The 12,770-nt window shown below is 44.4% G+C and overlaps 2 protein-coding genes across 5 annotated transcripts; one reads left to right on the top strand and one right to left on the bottom strand.

Moving 5' to 3' along the window:
• Window positions 1-420: 420 nt before the first annotated feature.
• Window positions 421-10,236, bottom strand: LOC135367381 (transcriptional coactivator YAP1-like). Of its 4 annotated transcripts, none has more exons than XM_064600624.1 (8): window positions 9,376-10,233; window positions 7,356-7,582; window positions 6,648-6,700; window positions 6,356-6,496; window positions 6,062-6,091; window positions 4,252-4,444; window positions 3,363-3,463; window positions 421-1,705 (listed from the first exon to the last, which is right to left on the bottom strand). In XM_064600624.1, exons 1-8 carry the CDS (start codon window positions 9,807-9,809, stop codon window positions 1,625-1,627), a joined length of 1,260 nt encoding a protein of 419 aa, XP_064456694.1. In that variant the 5' UTR covers window positions 9,810-10,233; the 3' UTR covers window positions 421-1,624. The 4 variants fall into 4 exon arrangements, with proteins under 4 accessions (XP_064456694.1, XP_064456693.1, XP_064456696.1 ...); XM_064600623.1 differs by having other exon boundaries at window positions 4,252-4,447; window positions 9,376-10,230; XM_064600626.1 differs by lacking the exon at window positions 6,062-6,091 and having other exon boundaries at window positions 9,376-10,236.
• LOC135367382 (folate receptor beta-like) lies at window positions 10,128-12,662 on the top strand. Its single transcript, XM_064600627.1, has 6 exons — window positions 10,128-10,419; window positions 10,663-10,782; window positions 10,843-11,028; window positions 11,967-12,102; window positions 12,155-12,234; window positions 12,438-12,662. Exons 2-6 carry the CDS (start codon window positions 10,663-10,665, stop codon window positions 12,639-12,641), a joined length of 726 nt encoding a protein of 241 aa, XP_064456697.1. The 5' UTR covers window positions 10,128-10,419; the 3' UTR covers window positions 12,642-12,662.
• The last annotated feature ends 108 nt before the right edge of the window (window positions 12,663-12,770 follow it).

Below are 12,770 nucleotides of genomic sequence, written 5' to 3'. Positions count from 1 at the left end.
TTCTACATGTCATACTTAGCGAGTTTCAGTATTCGCTATGCCCACCTTCTGTGCCCACTTTGTGTGCCCACTTTCTGTGCCACGTCTGCCTTCCTGTTTTGACGTAAAATTTGGAATCACATCAGTGCAAATAATTGTCCGGCATTACAACCCCTTTAATGTTCGTGAACCCCCAAATTTTAAGGGCAGGCCAAAATTTCTAGCAAGATTTTACACTTTGAAAAACTATGCTACCGCCTCTCGGGTTCATCAGAAAGTGAGCCAGTCAAGACGCGAATTTCATCATCCAGAATATGTGAAAGTTAGAGGCTGCGAATGTGTGTCCTGTGCCTTATTCACGAAAAATTATGGCTGCTAAATTAATGGGTTTCCAGCGCTGGGTATCACCACCACACTTCTCGAAAAAGAAAAGCTTCTCAGTCGAACAAAAAAAATTTTTATTGACATGATTGGAGCTGCATTACAGTCAGCAAGCTCCAGCTGCGCACCACATAATAAACTGCCTTTGTTTCAGTACAAACAATTTGACGGTTTCCTCAATGGACATAGTAAATGTTACTTGTGAAACATGTGACTTCAATGAGCTTGCAAACCAAATGTTCACCTTGGGTCATGAACAGGGAAGCCATTGCAGTGTCGAAACAAGAATGCACATTGCAGTGTAGTCAAGTAACAACTACACAGTTGTGTCAACAGTATATGAAAGGCACTATGCAGTGGAAATAGTCAATATATACACAGTATGAAATATGTTCAAAAATAGTTTTCAGGCACAAGTCGTGCAGCTCCTTTTTGGCACTCGTAAATGTACACGTTTACATTGCTCGTTCTTCGACAGGTGCCACGCAATTAACGGGGCTCAGCGTGAAAAAAAAAGACAGACGCCTTCCACGAGAGATAAAAAAAGGGAGAGTTTCTGCTATGATAATGCACTTGATGATTTATGCGCAGTGTTACACAACTCGGTTAAACTTGAATGAACACTTTGTTATGACATCTTTGTTATGTTTGTTATGACATCGTAGGAAAAAAGCAGCTATATGTGATACATGTGCATGAAACTTTGATTCCAAAACGTGAATACTGATGGATATTTAACCCTTTAGAATATACTTCACTACTACCGCAGCAGTAACGACACAACTGATATAAACATTTAAAAAAAATTTTGCTGGACAGCAAACAACATGCGAAGTACTCTCGGGCAAGCAGAACCCTGGGCAAGGCACATTTTGTAAAATAAAGGGATGGAATGGACAACATATTAGAGAAAGACACTCCCTCCATGCAAAGCTTTCAGCATGCATATACGCAGCCGACTGCCATTAACAAACACCAACCTTCATTATGAGTGTAAAAAATTTCAACGTTAAAACTTGTATATCGAGTCTTCACAACCGGCAGAAGTTCTTTTTTTTATCAGTCGGGAGATGCAAATTCATTAGACTACAAAAAGCGTGTACAACAAGTTAGTAAAACACTTTTGATCAGGATTAAGGCACGGTCAACAAGAGGATTTTAAAATGTAAGGCACAGAGAAAGGCACGGTTGTGACTTTGGCACCATCCTCTCTTTCCAAAGCCTTCGGACGGAATCAGACGGTGAACACTGTACAGAGAGAGCCTCAGAGCCAAGTCAATACGCTGTCCTTGCTGGAAGTGAGCAGGGCTTCCATGTCGGAGAGAAGGTCTCCTTGAAGTTCCTCCTGCGGTTCAAACAAACTCCTCGCTACCACACGACCACAAAGCTTCAGGAAAACATTAACGTGAAATACGTACTTATCCAGAATACATCTTAACTGTATATTTATTACCTATATGTTACCTAGTAATACCGCACTACAGCACATCGTTTCACAATATTTGAGCACACACACGATCCCAGCAAACAAGCACGTCTGCACGACCACTGACGAAAGATTCTGAAATATCTGTCCTACAGTGCCTTCATCTTCTGCACAACAGCACCATCCAAAAGCCGACTAACATAAAACTGAAATGTTTATGAAAAATTCACCCGTTCTTCTAAGAAACGGCCTAAAATACGTATTGGAAGTGAAAATACAGTAGACTCTCATTAATTTAAACTTCAGGGGTCCAGTGCTTTTTGTTTGAATTATCGGACATGCATCTAAATGTATGCCACAAGAGAATATTGCGTCGTAGTGGCATAATTTTGTGGTAGGGACTGCAATCTTGCATGCTGCAGGGTAGTGACATTGCTTATGGGCACTCCTGATCAACTTTAATACTGAATTATACTGTTCCCCACACCAGATAATTGAACTATCACTGTGCATGAAGGCTTTTTACCCTAAACCGTAAAGCTCATTTTGTCTTTCCTTGCAAGACTGACCCACTTAATGGATGACTTGAACTCTCTGTAGTCACTGTAGTCACAGAACGAGTGCCTTTTCAGCATTTTAAATTTTTCTTTTTGCGAGTATAGCGCCAACGCAGTACCACTTAGTGAAAGCAACATTGTGTTGGCTGTTTTCTGCTGGCAGGAATGTTATAAAATGGAGCAAAAAATTTGAATTAAACAAAGGCACCGTTTGAATTAAGCAGCTTTTCCATACACTGCAAGCATAGCAGGCCAAACAAAAATTCAAAATTTGCTCGAATTGAGAGGAAGTTTAAATTATAAGGGTCTGAATTAACGAGGGTTTGCTGTACGCTGGTTGAAACAGGCATTTGACGGTTCCAATAGCATACAACAGTTAGTGACCCATTACACAATTTAAACGAAGATTATAGCTAGACCGTCAACACATTATTTTTTCGGAATCGAATTTCGGAGTCCCTGCCGCAGAATTTTGAGATTTGCCACAGCAGAAAAACCAGGCCCTTAACTGCATGCTGTGCCGGCACCGCATATGCAAACAGAGAGGCGCGCTACCGACGAGGTAGAGAGGTGCCGAAGCTCCACCCCTTCCCAAGAGCAGATAAAGTATCCGCATTGAACGAGACATCGTCATACTGGGCCAACACTGGCCTGGATCACATGATCGTAGCACGCCACAAGTTCTGCCGGTAGGACGAGCACCCGTATTCGCCGGAATGTTCGCAGTTTGATGGCCTATTCACTGGACTATGGTGAACCCTGCCATTAACTCAGCATATTATATTTGGGTCGATCTATTGCATGGTCTTCATTGTTGGTTGTCGTTATTTGCGGAAATGTTCTGTTTCAGGACGAATGCTCGCACAGAGCAGCGAAAAAGTGCACGTTTCCCAGGATAGTGAACTTGCCTATGAAAAGCTTTGCACACACGAGACCCCTCTTCCCATTGTACGTGGGCGTAAACTTTGAGACTATTTTCTTTCTACTTGACATCCATTAGTCATGAACCAATTACTTACTTGTAAACTTGGAACAAGATCATCCGAGTCCATGTTTTCAGCTCCCAGATCAAGACCGGTACCCTGTAAGCTTTCTAGGCTGATGTCCCGCTGGCTTGCATCTGAATAGATATTTGCCAAAAAAGAAAGAGGAAATCAAATTTGATATCAATTTTTTAGTTCCGGATCCTAACCCAAGATGCACTTGGAAAAGATAGTCTCAAAGGGATGGTCTTATAGAAAGTGGAATGCATACCATTCTACTCTCCGTTGTTGAAAATGTTTACCAGCGTGAATTGCCTCACCCTGACTGTTATTCGCAGCCCGAATTAACTGGTGCCACCTTAGGGTGAATACCCATTTTTACCCAGCAAATTGCCCTCGCTGAAACATATGCAGGAATACACACTTGCTTCGATGTAGGCAACATTTCCTCGAGTTTGAGGAACGAAGGTTGTTTGCCACCAAACACAATTACGTCACTGTTTGTAACAAACCAGTAAATTTTGTTTGAGTAATAGAGCCCAATTTCTCCCCAAACTAAGCATGCTGGAAGTTTTTCCACCCAAATTCGCACAAATTTAGAGCACATATTTATTTCTCTCGATTTTTACCCACCAAATTTGGAAAAAAAAAAATCCTGGAAAGTTCAGGCTCTAGCTGTAATCTGTAGGAGTTCCACTTCAACAGCTTAGGATGACTGGACTTAAATATAGACTACAAAAAGCTGTCTGGCTGTATCTTGAAGAATGAGTGATCATATTCTTTGCCTGCAACTACGATACATTTCTTGAAATTTGTCAAGAACAACTCCACTGTTCTGGATGAAAGTTCTACAGCTACCAATGACGCAATCACAATTGAAGAGATTCTATGAGAGCATCCGTTCAACGCAGACAGAAGAACCAACCGTCATTGAGCCCATCCATTGTACTGTCATCCATGGTGGAGAGGAAGTCCTCAGGTGGCAAGGATGGCCCCAGACCCAAACCACTGTCGGCGCTCTCTTGCCGGGTGTGGAAGTCCCCACCGAGAAATGGGTCGCTGGGGGACGTCGGGTTGGATAGAATCTCTTCGGTCAGGGTACGTCGTAGCAGCATTTCCTGCTAAAAGAACGTGGAGTAGGACACGATTTCCAAGCTGCTTTGTTTGACAAGATTTACGGCTGTACTACAGCAGTGGGACTGGTGGCTTTTAAAAGTAGGTGAGTGTGTTTAAAAGTGAAATAATGTATTGGAAGTGAGAGAAGGCCATATACCGAGTCTAAAAATATAAGAATTATAAAGCTATTATGGTCTGGAACCTTTTTATATGCATTTCATTAACACCATCTGAGCCACAGAAAAACACAGCCACGCCAAGCCTAACAGCTTCGGATGGGTGATCTTGCGAAAGGTATGAGCCTTGGGTTAGGTTACATTGTCAAGTACAGAATGGCATCAATTTGCGAACTAAAAAGTGCATATAAAGCAAAACTGTTTTCTTTGTATGTAAAATTTTAGCTCAACTAAAAACGAGTTCTTTTTTGCCATTCTTGGTTCAGCTTTTTTTTTTTTGCCGACGCATACAGATTGAACACTGTAAAAAGCTAGCGAATGATCTAATAACAACAATACAAGCTTTAATGAGCAACACCATAAGGCTTTTCACCATGTGCCACAATCTTTGCACCCCATATTTAAAACCTCTTAGGGACGTGTCAACAACAACTCGCACTACATCGCTAAGATGCTGGAGGTTCAACCCCTTAACTTTGGGGTCCATAGAGAAACACATTTCAAACTGATCAACCGATGTAAATTATGGATTATGTTTCAGTATAAGTACACCCCTGGCAGTGCCTAGAATGACAATGCTACGCTACAACATCTGCATTGCCTGGCGCAAATGTTTTGCCTCCAAGGTGTTGAACGAATACTCGAAAAAATCGTTTTGTAGCACTATATTTACACGCAATATCGTGTCTCATTCATGCCATCCACATCCATCTACAAGGTGACAATGGAGTGGCCGACACAAAGTGATCTGTACTACAGGTGCACAATAACATTTCCCTAAGTCAAGGTGAGATGGAAATGTTACCAGCAACTAGCCTACACCAGTTTGCTTGCATTTTGCTACTGTGTTCTACAAATGCTTGTTGCTGAAACGTCGTTAACAGGAACACCTAGACAGTTGCTTTACTGTTGTTAAGGCTCATCTGCAAGCATAAAGGCCACACTCTTAAAACAGAGCACACTCTTAGGCAATCACCGTTCTGCCGCCTGATTGGTTAGAAACGGGAGGCGTACCCCTTTCAGTGACACTCATGCAGTTGCGTTAATTTTCCAAGAAGGCGTACACCCCACACTTTCCAGAAATTCAGAGTGATGACAGTAGCATTCTGCGCAATGGTTGGCCTTCACCGTGCTATGTGGTCAAGTTCTGTTTGAAGAGTGCGGGACAAGTTTTGTTCAGGAAGTAAGAATGATTTGATTGGTACGGGAGAGACAAAATGAAAACAAGAGAATGTGCTTCAAACTCGGGGGCAACATTTCAGTGGGTGTCACTAAAGAGGCCAGATGTAACAAACAGATAGAAAAGATTCTTTCTGCCCTAACAGTGGCACAATTTATCCATTATCTACGTGTCATACAATCACTCATCAGGCAAACAGAAAGGGAGCTTCCGTCAAAATTCTGAGGGTGGTTCGTGCAGGGTCAACAGGTAAAAGCACTCACATTACGTGCAGGGTTTCCGAGGAATGCCGTCTGCAAAGAGGAAGCCAATTTAAGTGCCACACACACAGCCAATACACAAGCCCGCGCAAGACATGCAGAGACGACAATTAAAATGTGGGCAGGTGAAGCGTATTCTCGTTAATTGCGAATGTCCATCCATCCAAACTAAAGAAAAACTGCTTACTTTTCCAAGCCACAAGGAAGATTCAGCATGCAAACAAAAACCCCCAATATGGGACACAAACAAGGCAGACAGCCAGTGGAAGCAGTGACCTTGCTAAAAGACAGCCGTACCTGTCTGAGGATCTCCTGTTGGCGGAGTTTGAGCCGTTCCCTCTCCCTCTGGAGCTGCTGAAGACGCAATTTTTGCTGTCGCTGCTGCTGTATTGTGAGTGAGCTGGTGGCCGCCACCACGGCCGAGATGTCTGCATTCCCCTTTATGGAACAGAAACAAAACGCTCTTGACAAACACAGCTAGCACAGCATATCACGCTTATGGCAAATTACAAACGTTTGCATGTGCACACCCTTTCAAGTATATCAACACACATATTCATGATGCGTGCATTTTATGCAAAGTAATTACCTCAGATGGCTGAGCTGATGTGCCTTGAAGGGATGGTTTCTGGAGGTGGATGGCTGTGCAACGAAGCAAAAACATTAATTTGTGGCCCTCGTATCATATTGTACGTGCGTCCACATTGTAACGTAAACTTTGACACAGTGAAACCTATTGTCGAATTCTGTTTGTGCTTTTCCATTTTGTTGACCTCCTTAGGACAAGATTGTGTTAGCCACGAAATATTAAACAAATTAATATTCTCTTTCTTTCTCCGTAGACGTCTTCCAATAACCTCGGAGTGGAGGACACACCATGTCTGGAGTTGTTGAATAATGTAGAGATTAGAGTTGTATTCAACAATGAGTTGTTGCAACATGTGGATGCCGTATGCAAGATTTCGTCCAGCAAAGATAAACGAGAATGCAGGAATGGCATGTTCATGTACGGCTTCAGTTTCATGGTGATGTAAACGAGAGCACTTTGGCAGACGTCACGAAAGATGATTGAGGATAAAATGTCACGCCTAGAATTTGTGACTCGGCTGCCTGCGACAACAAAAACCAGGAGCTACCAACAGTGATGTCGATGCACTAGCTATCAAAATTAATGCGTAAATAATTTGATTAACTGAAATATTTCGCACTGGCTTCAAGTCTGGGCTGTAGCTTTAAAGGCTCAAATTTCAAACAACGTAATCAACGAGCTATTTCAGGAGCATTTCAATTAACGTACGTATCCGAGGGTCGAACCAGCTTGTGGTTCGTTCAATGTGGTTGATGAAGTAGACCTCCCCTTCAGAAGTGGTCGCCTGTTCCCAGCCATCAGGGAGGGGGCCCAGGTTCTTGAAGTTGGGCAAAACAGGGGCGGCAGTGTGGGGAGGAGGGGGTGGCGTCTGCTGCTTGCTGCCACCGGGGGTCTTCTTGCGAGGGTCCTCCCACGTCGTGGTTTGGGTCAGGTGACTGCGTGATGTTGTTCACTGTGTCAGTGTTTCTCAAGATGCACAAATTTCGACGGAGACAAACAAAGTCTTTGTTATCGGTTTCGTGATCCCACCTGTGTTTCGGGCCCACCTGTAGCAGGTACACAGGTAAAAAAAAGGTAGAGGGGGTGTCGCCAAACATTTGGGGGGCTGTCTTTAGTGCTGTTTAGGTTTGAAGCTGGTGTGGGTCGATACTCTAGTTGGAGCTCCCGAAAGCATACCTGGTAAAGCCTTGGCAGGCATTTTTTTCGGCTGGTATCGCCCTTAGGATTACACGCAGCTCAGAATTTTTGGTAATACGAGCTCATTCCAGTTGCTTTATCAGGTAACCACATCTCTCCATATTTTTACCACTGAAATCAAAGCGAAAAGACTAAGACTTTGTGCCAACTTTGACTGTCAAAGGGAGAGCAGACATTGCGAGGAGGCCAAATAAGCTGTTTAACTCTAGACCACCCTGTATACTGAGCTCAACGCATGGGTGGCAGATGAGGGGTGTACCCCTCTTACCCGTATTTTACGTTTCTACTGGGAGTCGTCCGAGGACTCGCGTAAATTGGCTAGTAGAAGCGACCCTTTGAAACAGATGCACGGGGCTTTATTTCGAGCTCCCAGTGTCTAAAAATAGTGAGCCCGTGAAGGAACCACCAGGTGCCTGTCAGCCCAGAAGGTGCCTCCATCATCGACTTTCAATGAGTCAACATTAAACGATACCAACCAAGTGGCAAAAACAACTGGAGTTTTTTTTTTCTTTTTTCAGGATTTCATTTCAAAGATATCGTGGTTCATGCCCCGAGTGAACTTTACGAGGTTAGGGTAAAAAATACGAGGGTACTTTACAGCCAGTGATCCACATGTAAGGCCCAGAAAGAGCACTTATTATTTTGTTTTTTTAACTACCCAGTTTGTTTAACAGAAATAAAATACTTTACAAACCCTGCCAATAAATGTAATGAAAATATTAATTTTCTTAAACGTGAGGGAAATGCAAGACGCTTGTTTATGTGTTTCTTTGATATTAAAGCACAGACAGAAAAATTCCAAAGATTGAGAATAATTTAAAAGGTGTAAAATTGAACGATTGACTAACTGTTCTGCTGAGCACAGTGTCATCCGCGATATCATCGTGTAACAGTGTTCTAGAGGCGACAACATTTCTTATGATGTCACAGTTGTGGCACATTTATGTTGAATGGCACCTTACCATGGTGCATACATCGCGAGGCTCCATAATTATTGCGGGCATTTCGTCGAAATTGCTAGATGAAGGCACAATTAGGAAGGAAGAATTAAAATAAATTTTCCACCGATTCCAAACAACACAAATGTTTCGTGTTTTGATGCGCAATATTAAGTGCAACGTTGTTCCTATCATACATGGCGAAAAGCACGAAAAATCCTGACTTCCCTCGTTGAGTATGCTGTTACATGACATCAGCCTCCTTGCTGATACGAGCGACTGTTCCAATATTATTATCAGACGGTCCGTCGAAACGACATATTATTGAAAACGTTCCATTCCATGACTTCTATCTGACCGTCCCGCGTATCTGACGGATTGCTCTCCCATCAGTCCATATCAGCCATTTTATCTACCGTCGGTGGGATAGAAACGTCACCTTTTACGTTCGAGCAGACGTGCCAACGACGTCAGAGAAAACGAGATCATGCTGTCCATTTCCTGCCAACCACAAAGCAAAAAGACAAGAAACGTCCAACGTTGGCGAACGTGAGCCCGCACATGGAAAGGAAACTTGTCAAAAGTTAACTAACTTGAGAAAGTATCGTTGTCCAGTGGCCGTCTTGGCCATTTCCCATCCTGGCGGTAGGGAAGCTTCGTCGGCTAGGTCGTAGCTGCGTTGTCGGAGGTGCTGTTGCTGGGGGCTGCTGTACGTTTGCTGTAAAGACGCAGGTGACGAGTGAGCTCTCGGATGGTTGATGGCTAGAGGGGGTCCAGCAGTGTCCGGGAACGTAGCATCGCTGCTCGACTCGCGGCTGTGCGAGGCGGACTTTGATCGCTCCGGTTGCTGGAAGAAGGAGGCCGGCAGGTTTCGCAGTCGCATGGGAACGCTCAGAGGAACTCGATTGCTGGGCTGCATCACTGCCTTGAACAAGTCGTCAAGGTTGATGTCACTGTCGCTTCGAATTCGAACTATGTGATTAGGTCCCTTTTGTTCTATAACATCCCGGTTGGGTTGAGACGACATCTTGGTATAAATCCACGGGCAGCACGCACACACACACACCAACCACAACAACAATGGGCTCCGCCCGCACGCCGCCGCACGAATACAGGTTTCTGCGCGCGCCTCCGACGCGGAGAAGAGTCCCTCGCTCACAGCGACTTTCACCTTCTGCTAACCCTTGTTATCGTTGTTATTTAGTTGCGTCCAAGTATTTCAGCGTACATAGCTGTCTACACTGTACGAATATGCAACTTTAAGTAAAAATACAGACATTCCATAGTGGACGTCCTTCAACAACGTTGTCATAAACACGAACCCGCTTTCCTGTTGTGCGCAAGCGCGGATATTTTCGCGAAAGAAATCACTAAACGTGAATGCGTTCCGTCTCCAACGGCGAGCGGTCACTTCTCGCTTGGAAATGGTAGACGTACCGACATACTTTCCCGCGATAAATACGGCGCACCGATATTACCGATATGCTATACCTGGTACATTGTTTCCAACGTCTCCTCTCACGATATCACATCAATTGGCCGATTACATCACCCATGGCACGTGATAAGCACACATCCATGAAATTCAAACCTTCGTACTGACCCGGCCAGTGCCCCGCTTGTAAGACGCCTGAGAGGTGAGTTGCCACAAGGTGTTATACTTTGGGTTTGCGTGCTTTGAGTCACATGCGCGTCCGGTAAACTTGGGTTTAGATTTATTTATTTATTGATGACACTACCTCAAATGCCCGCCTCGGACGTTACAATGTGATCACGTGCGACGTTTCGGAGCATGGTTCGGAAGCGTTTCGCGGCAATTTTGCGAGAAGGCCTCTCCGTGATTGCAAGTAACAAATCTGTCGATGCGTTAATTTTCGCAGATGAAGGCTGTGGTGTTTTTCGTGTACTACCTTCTGCAAATTTCGGCTGGCCAAAAGGTGTGCATGGATGGGCGGAATCACAAGGCCATGCCGGGTCCGGAAGACGACCTTCACGGGCAGGTGATTTTAATTCCACTGAAAGGGAAAAATTTTTAAGTGTAAAAGGACTTTCGGTTACAGTGTACACCCTGGAAAAAGGAAGCCTGTTGCACTGGAAATACGACACGCGCTGTTCACAACACCAACATGTACAACTTCACCTACGACTTTTGCGAGACACCCATGTCGGACGCTTGTAGACGACATTTCCGTCGTGACCTCTGTTTTTACGAGTGTGAGCCAAACCTCAAACCTTGGATCGTGAAGGTAAGGTTCCTGCTCCGTAAAATAGTCGCTTTGTGCTTTAAAGGGACTATCGCATCCGAAAAGGTGTGTACGAGACCGATGTTTGGCATATGGTTTCAGTCTACCTGGCCAAGTTTCTCTTCCGAAAACAGCTTGTTTATTAAATAAACGAGCTTTAAACATTCGTGCTCTCTTTGCAGCTAAGGACGTAAGCCCTGCACGAGGTCGTCTGCTTCGCGCCGCGATATCAGACCTCGGCAAATACGCCGGCTTTCGCTTACCAGTTCGAGTGCTGACTGACGTGACAATGTTCCGTGGAACAATGTGTTACGCTTTTTGCTGTAAAAACATGAATGACGTTATCCAGAAACAGAATTTCACGAGCCTACAGACCGCGACCTACAGACTCCATCACTCCCGCGTGGCGGTTGGACGCAAAGGTCCCTTTGCCGCTCCTTGATTGGCCTTGTCCAAGTGACGTTTTTTGAGAGGGAATTCCGGAATGCTCTCAACATCCGTCGTCTGCTATTGCGATGCGTTACACGAATTGCACAGAAAGAACTCTAATTCCAGTCGAGTTTCGGCGTCATTACGATTAACAAGAGGCACTGTAGTTTCTGAATCGACCGCGACGGATGCGGTAGTCCCTTTAAGAGTATTTTTGTATGTGCCTTTCAAAAGTTGCGATGGACACATCAGATGGCAAGAATTACCCACCGTGGTCTCGACTCATCAAGCAACACAAAACTAGAGTAATTTATACAGGCAATGCAATGCAAAATTTTGCAATTGCCAACCTTCAAGTGTCATTACCCATGGTAATGACTATAGATGAGAAATTAGACCCACCCTAGCCACGTAAGAGGCAATTACACCAAATTTAAGTGTACTATTTAAAGCAGAAAACTTTTTCAAAATTTGCCTATCTCTAGTCAACCCATACCCTTCTATAATACCAGGTGAATCGCAAGATCGCCAAAGAACGGTTCTTTGAGGTTCCACTGTGCCAGAGTGACTGCGACGCCTGGTGGAACGACTGCAGACAAGATCTGGCTTGCGTCCGAAACTGGGCGCGAGAGTTTCGGTGGAAAAAAGGTGGGTTTTTGCTCGATTATTAGTTTTCTCTATTAGTGCCCTCAATCCACAGGGAACAATCGCTGTCCTGGCACTACGGGCTGCCAGAAGTTTGAAGAGCTCTACAGCGGTGCATCGGACTTCTGCTCCGAAGTAGGTGGTGTTTTGTAACAGTTAACCCTATGTGCATGTAGTGAGTGGCCGCTAAATCACAGACTGACAGTTTGTGAGCCAGTCTCTGCATATATGCAGAGAGCTGTTGCTTCTTATCGCTGAAGGCAATATTGCTTCTTTCACTTCAGCAGTCCTCTATTGTGGTCAGAGCTGTTGCAAGAAGTTAAGATTTTGTCCAACAGGTATGGGATCACTCTTGGAAAGTAGTTCCTGACGAGCAGCCCTGCATGCGCATCTGGTTCAATGGCTCTCGAGGAAACCCTAACGAGGCAGTGGCCAAACTCTACACCAGAAGCAGTAGCGCACCCGTCTCTCAGTCCCTTCTTTCTACAATACTGTTTAGTACTCCACTATGTTTACTCTGTTCAGTGCTAAGACTTCTATAATAAAAGCGTTCATAGCTAAAAGGCTCTCGTGCATCCCCTAAACAAGATTCCAAAACCCAAGTGTCTAAGGCACTGCTCATGCTGCTCAACATTTAATAGAGTAGTGAATGCAGGATTACGTGCAAGATT

This window comes from Ornithodoros turicata, chromosome 8 (assembly GCF_037126465.1).
Source record: "Ornithodoros turicata isolate Travis chromosome 8, ASM3712646v1, whole genome shotgun sequence".
Classification (NCBI taxonomy): Eukaryota; Metazoa; Arthropoda; class Arachnida; order Ixodida; family Argasidae; genus Ornithodoros; species Ornithodoros turicata.
Note: the sequence above shows the minus strand (reverse complement) of the source record. Positions and strands in the feature narration are given on the sequence as shown.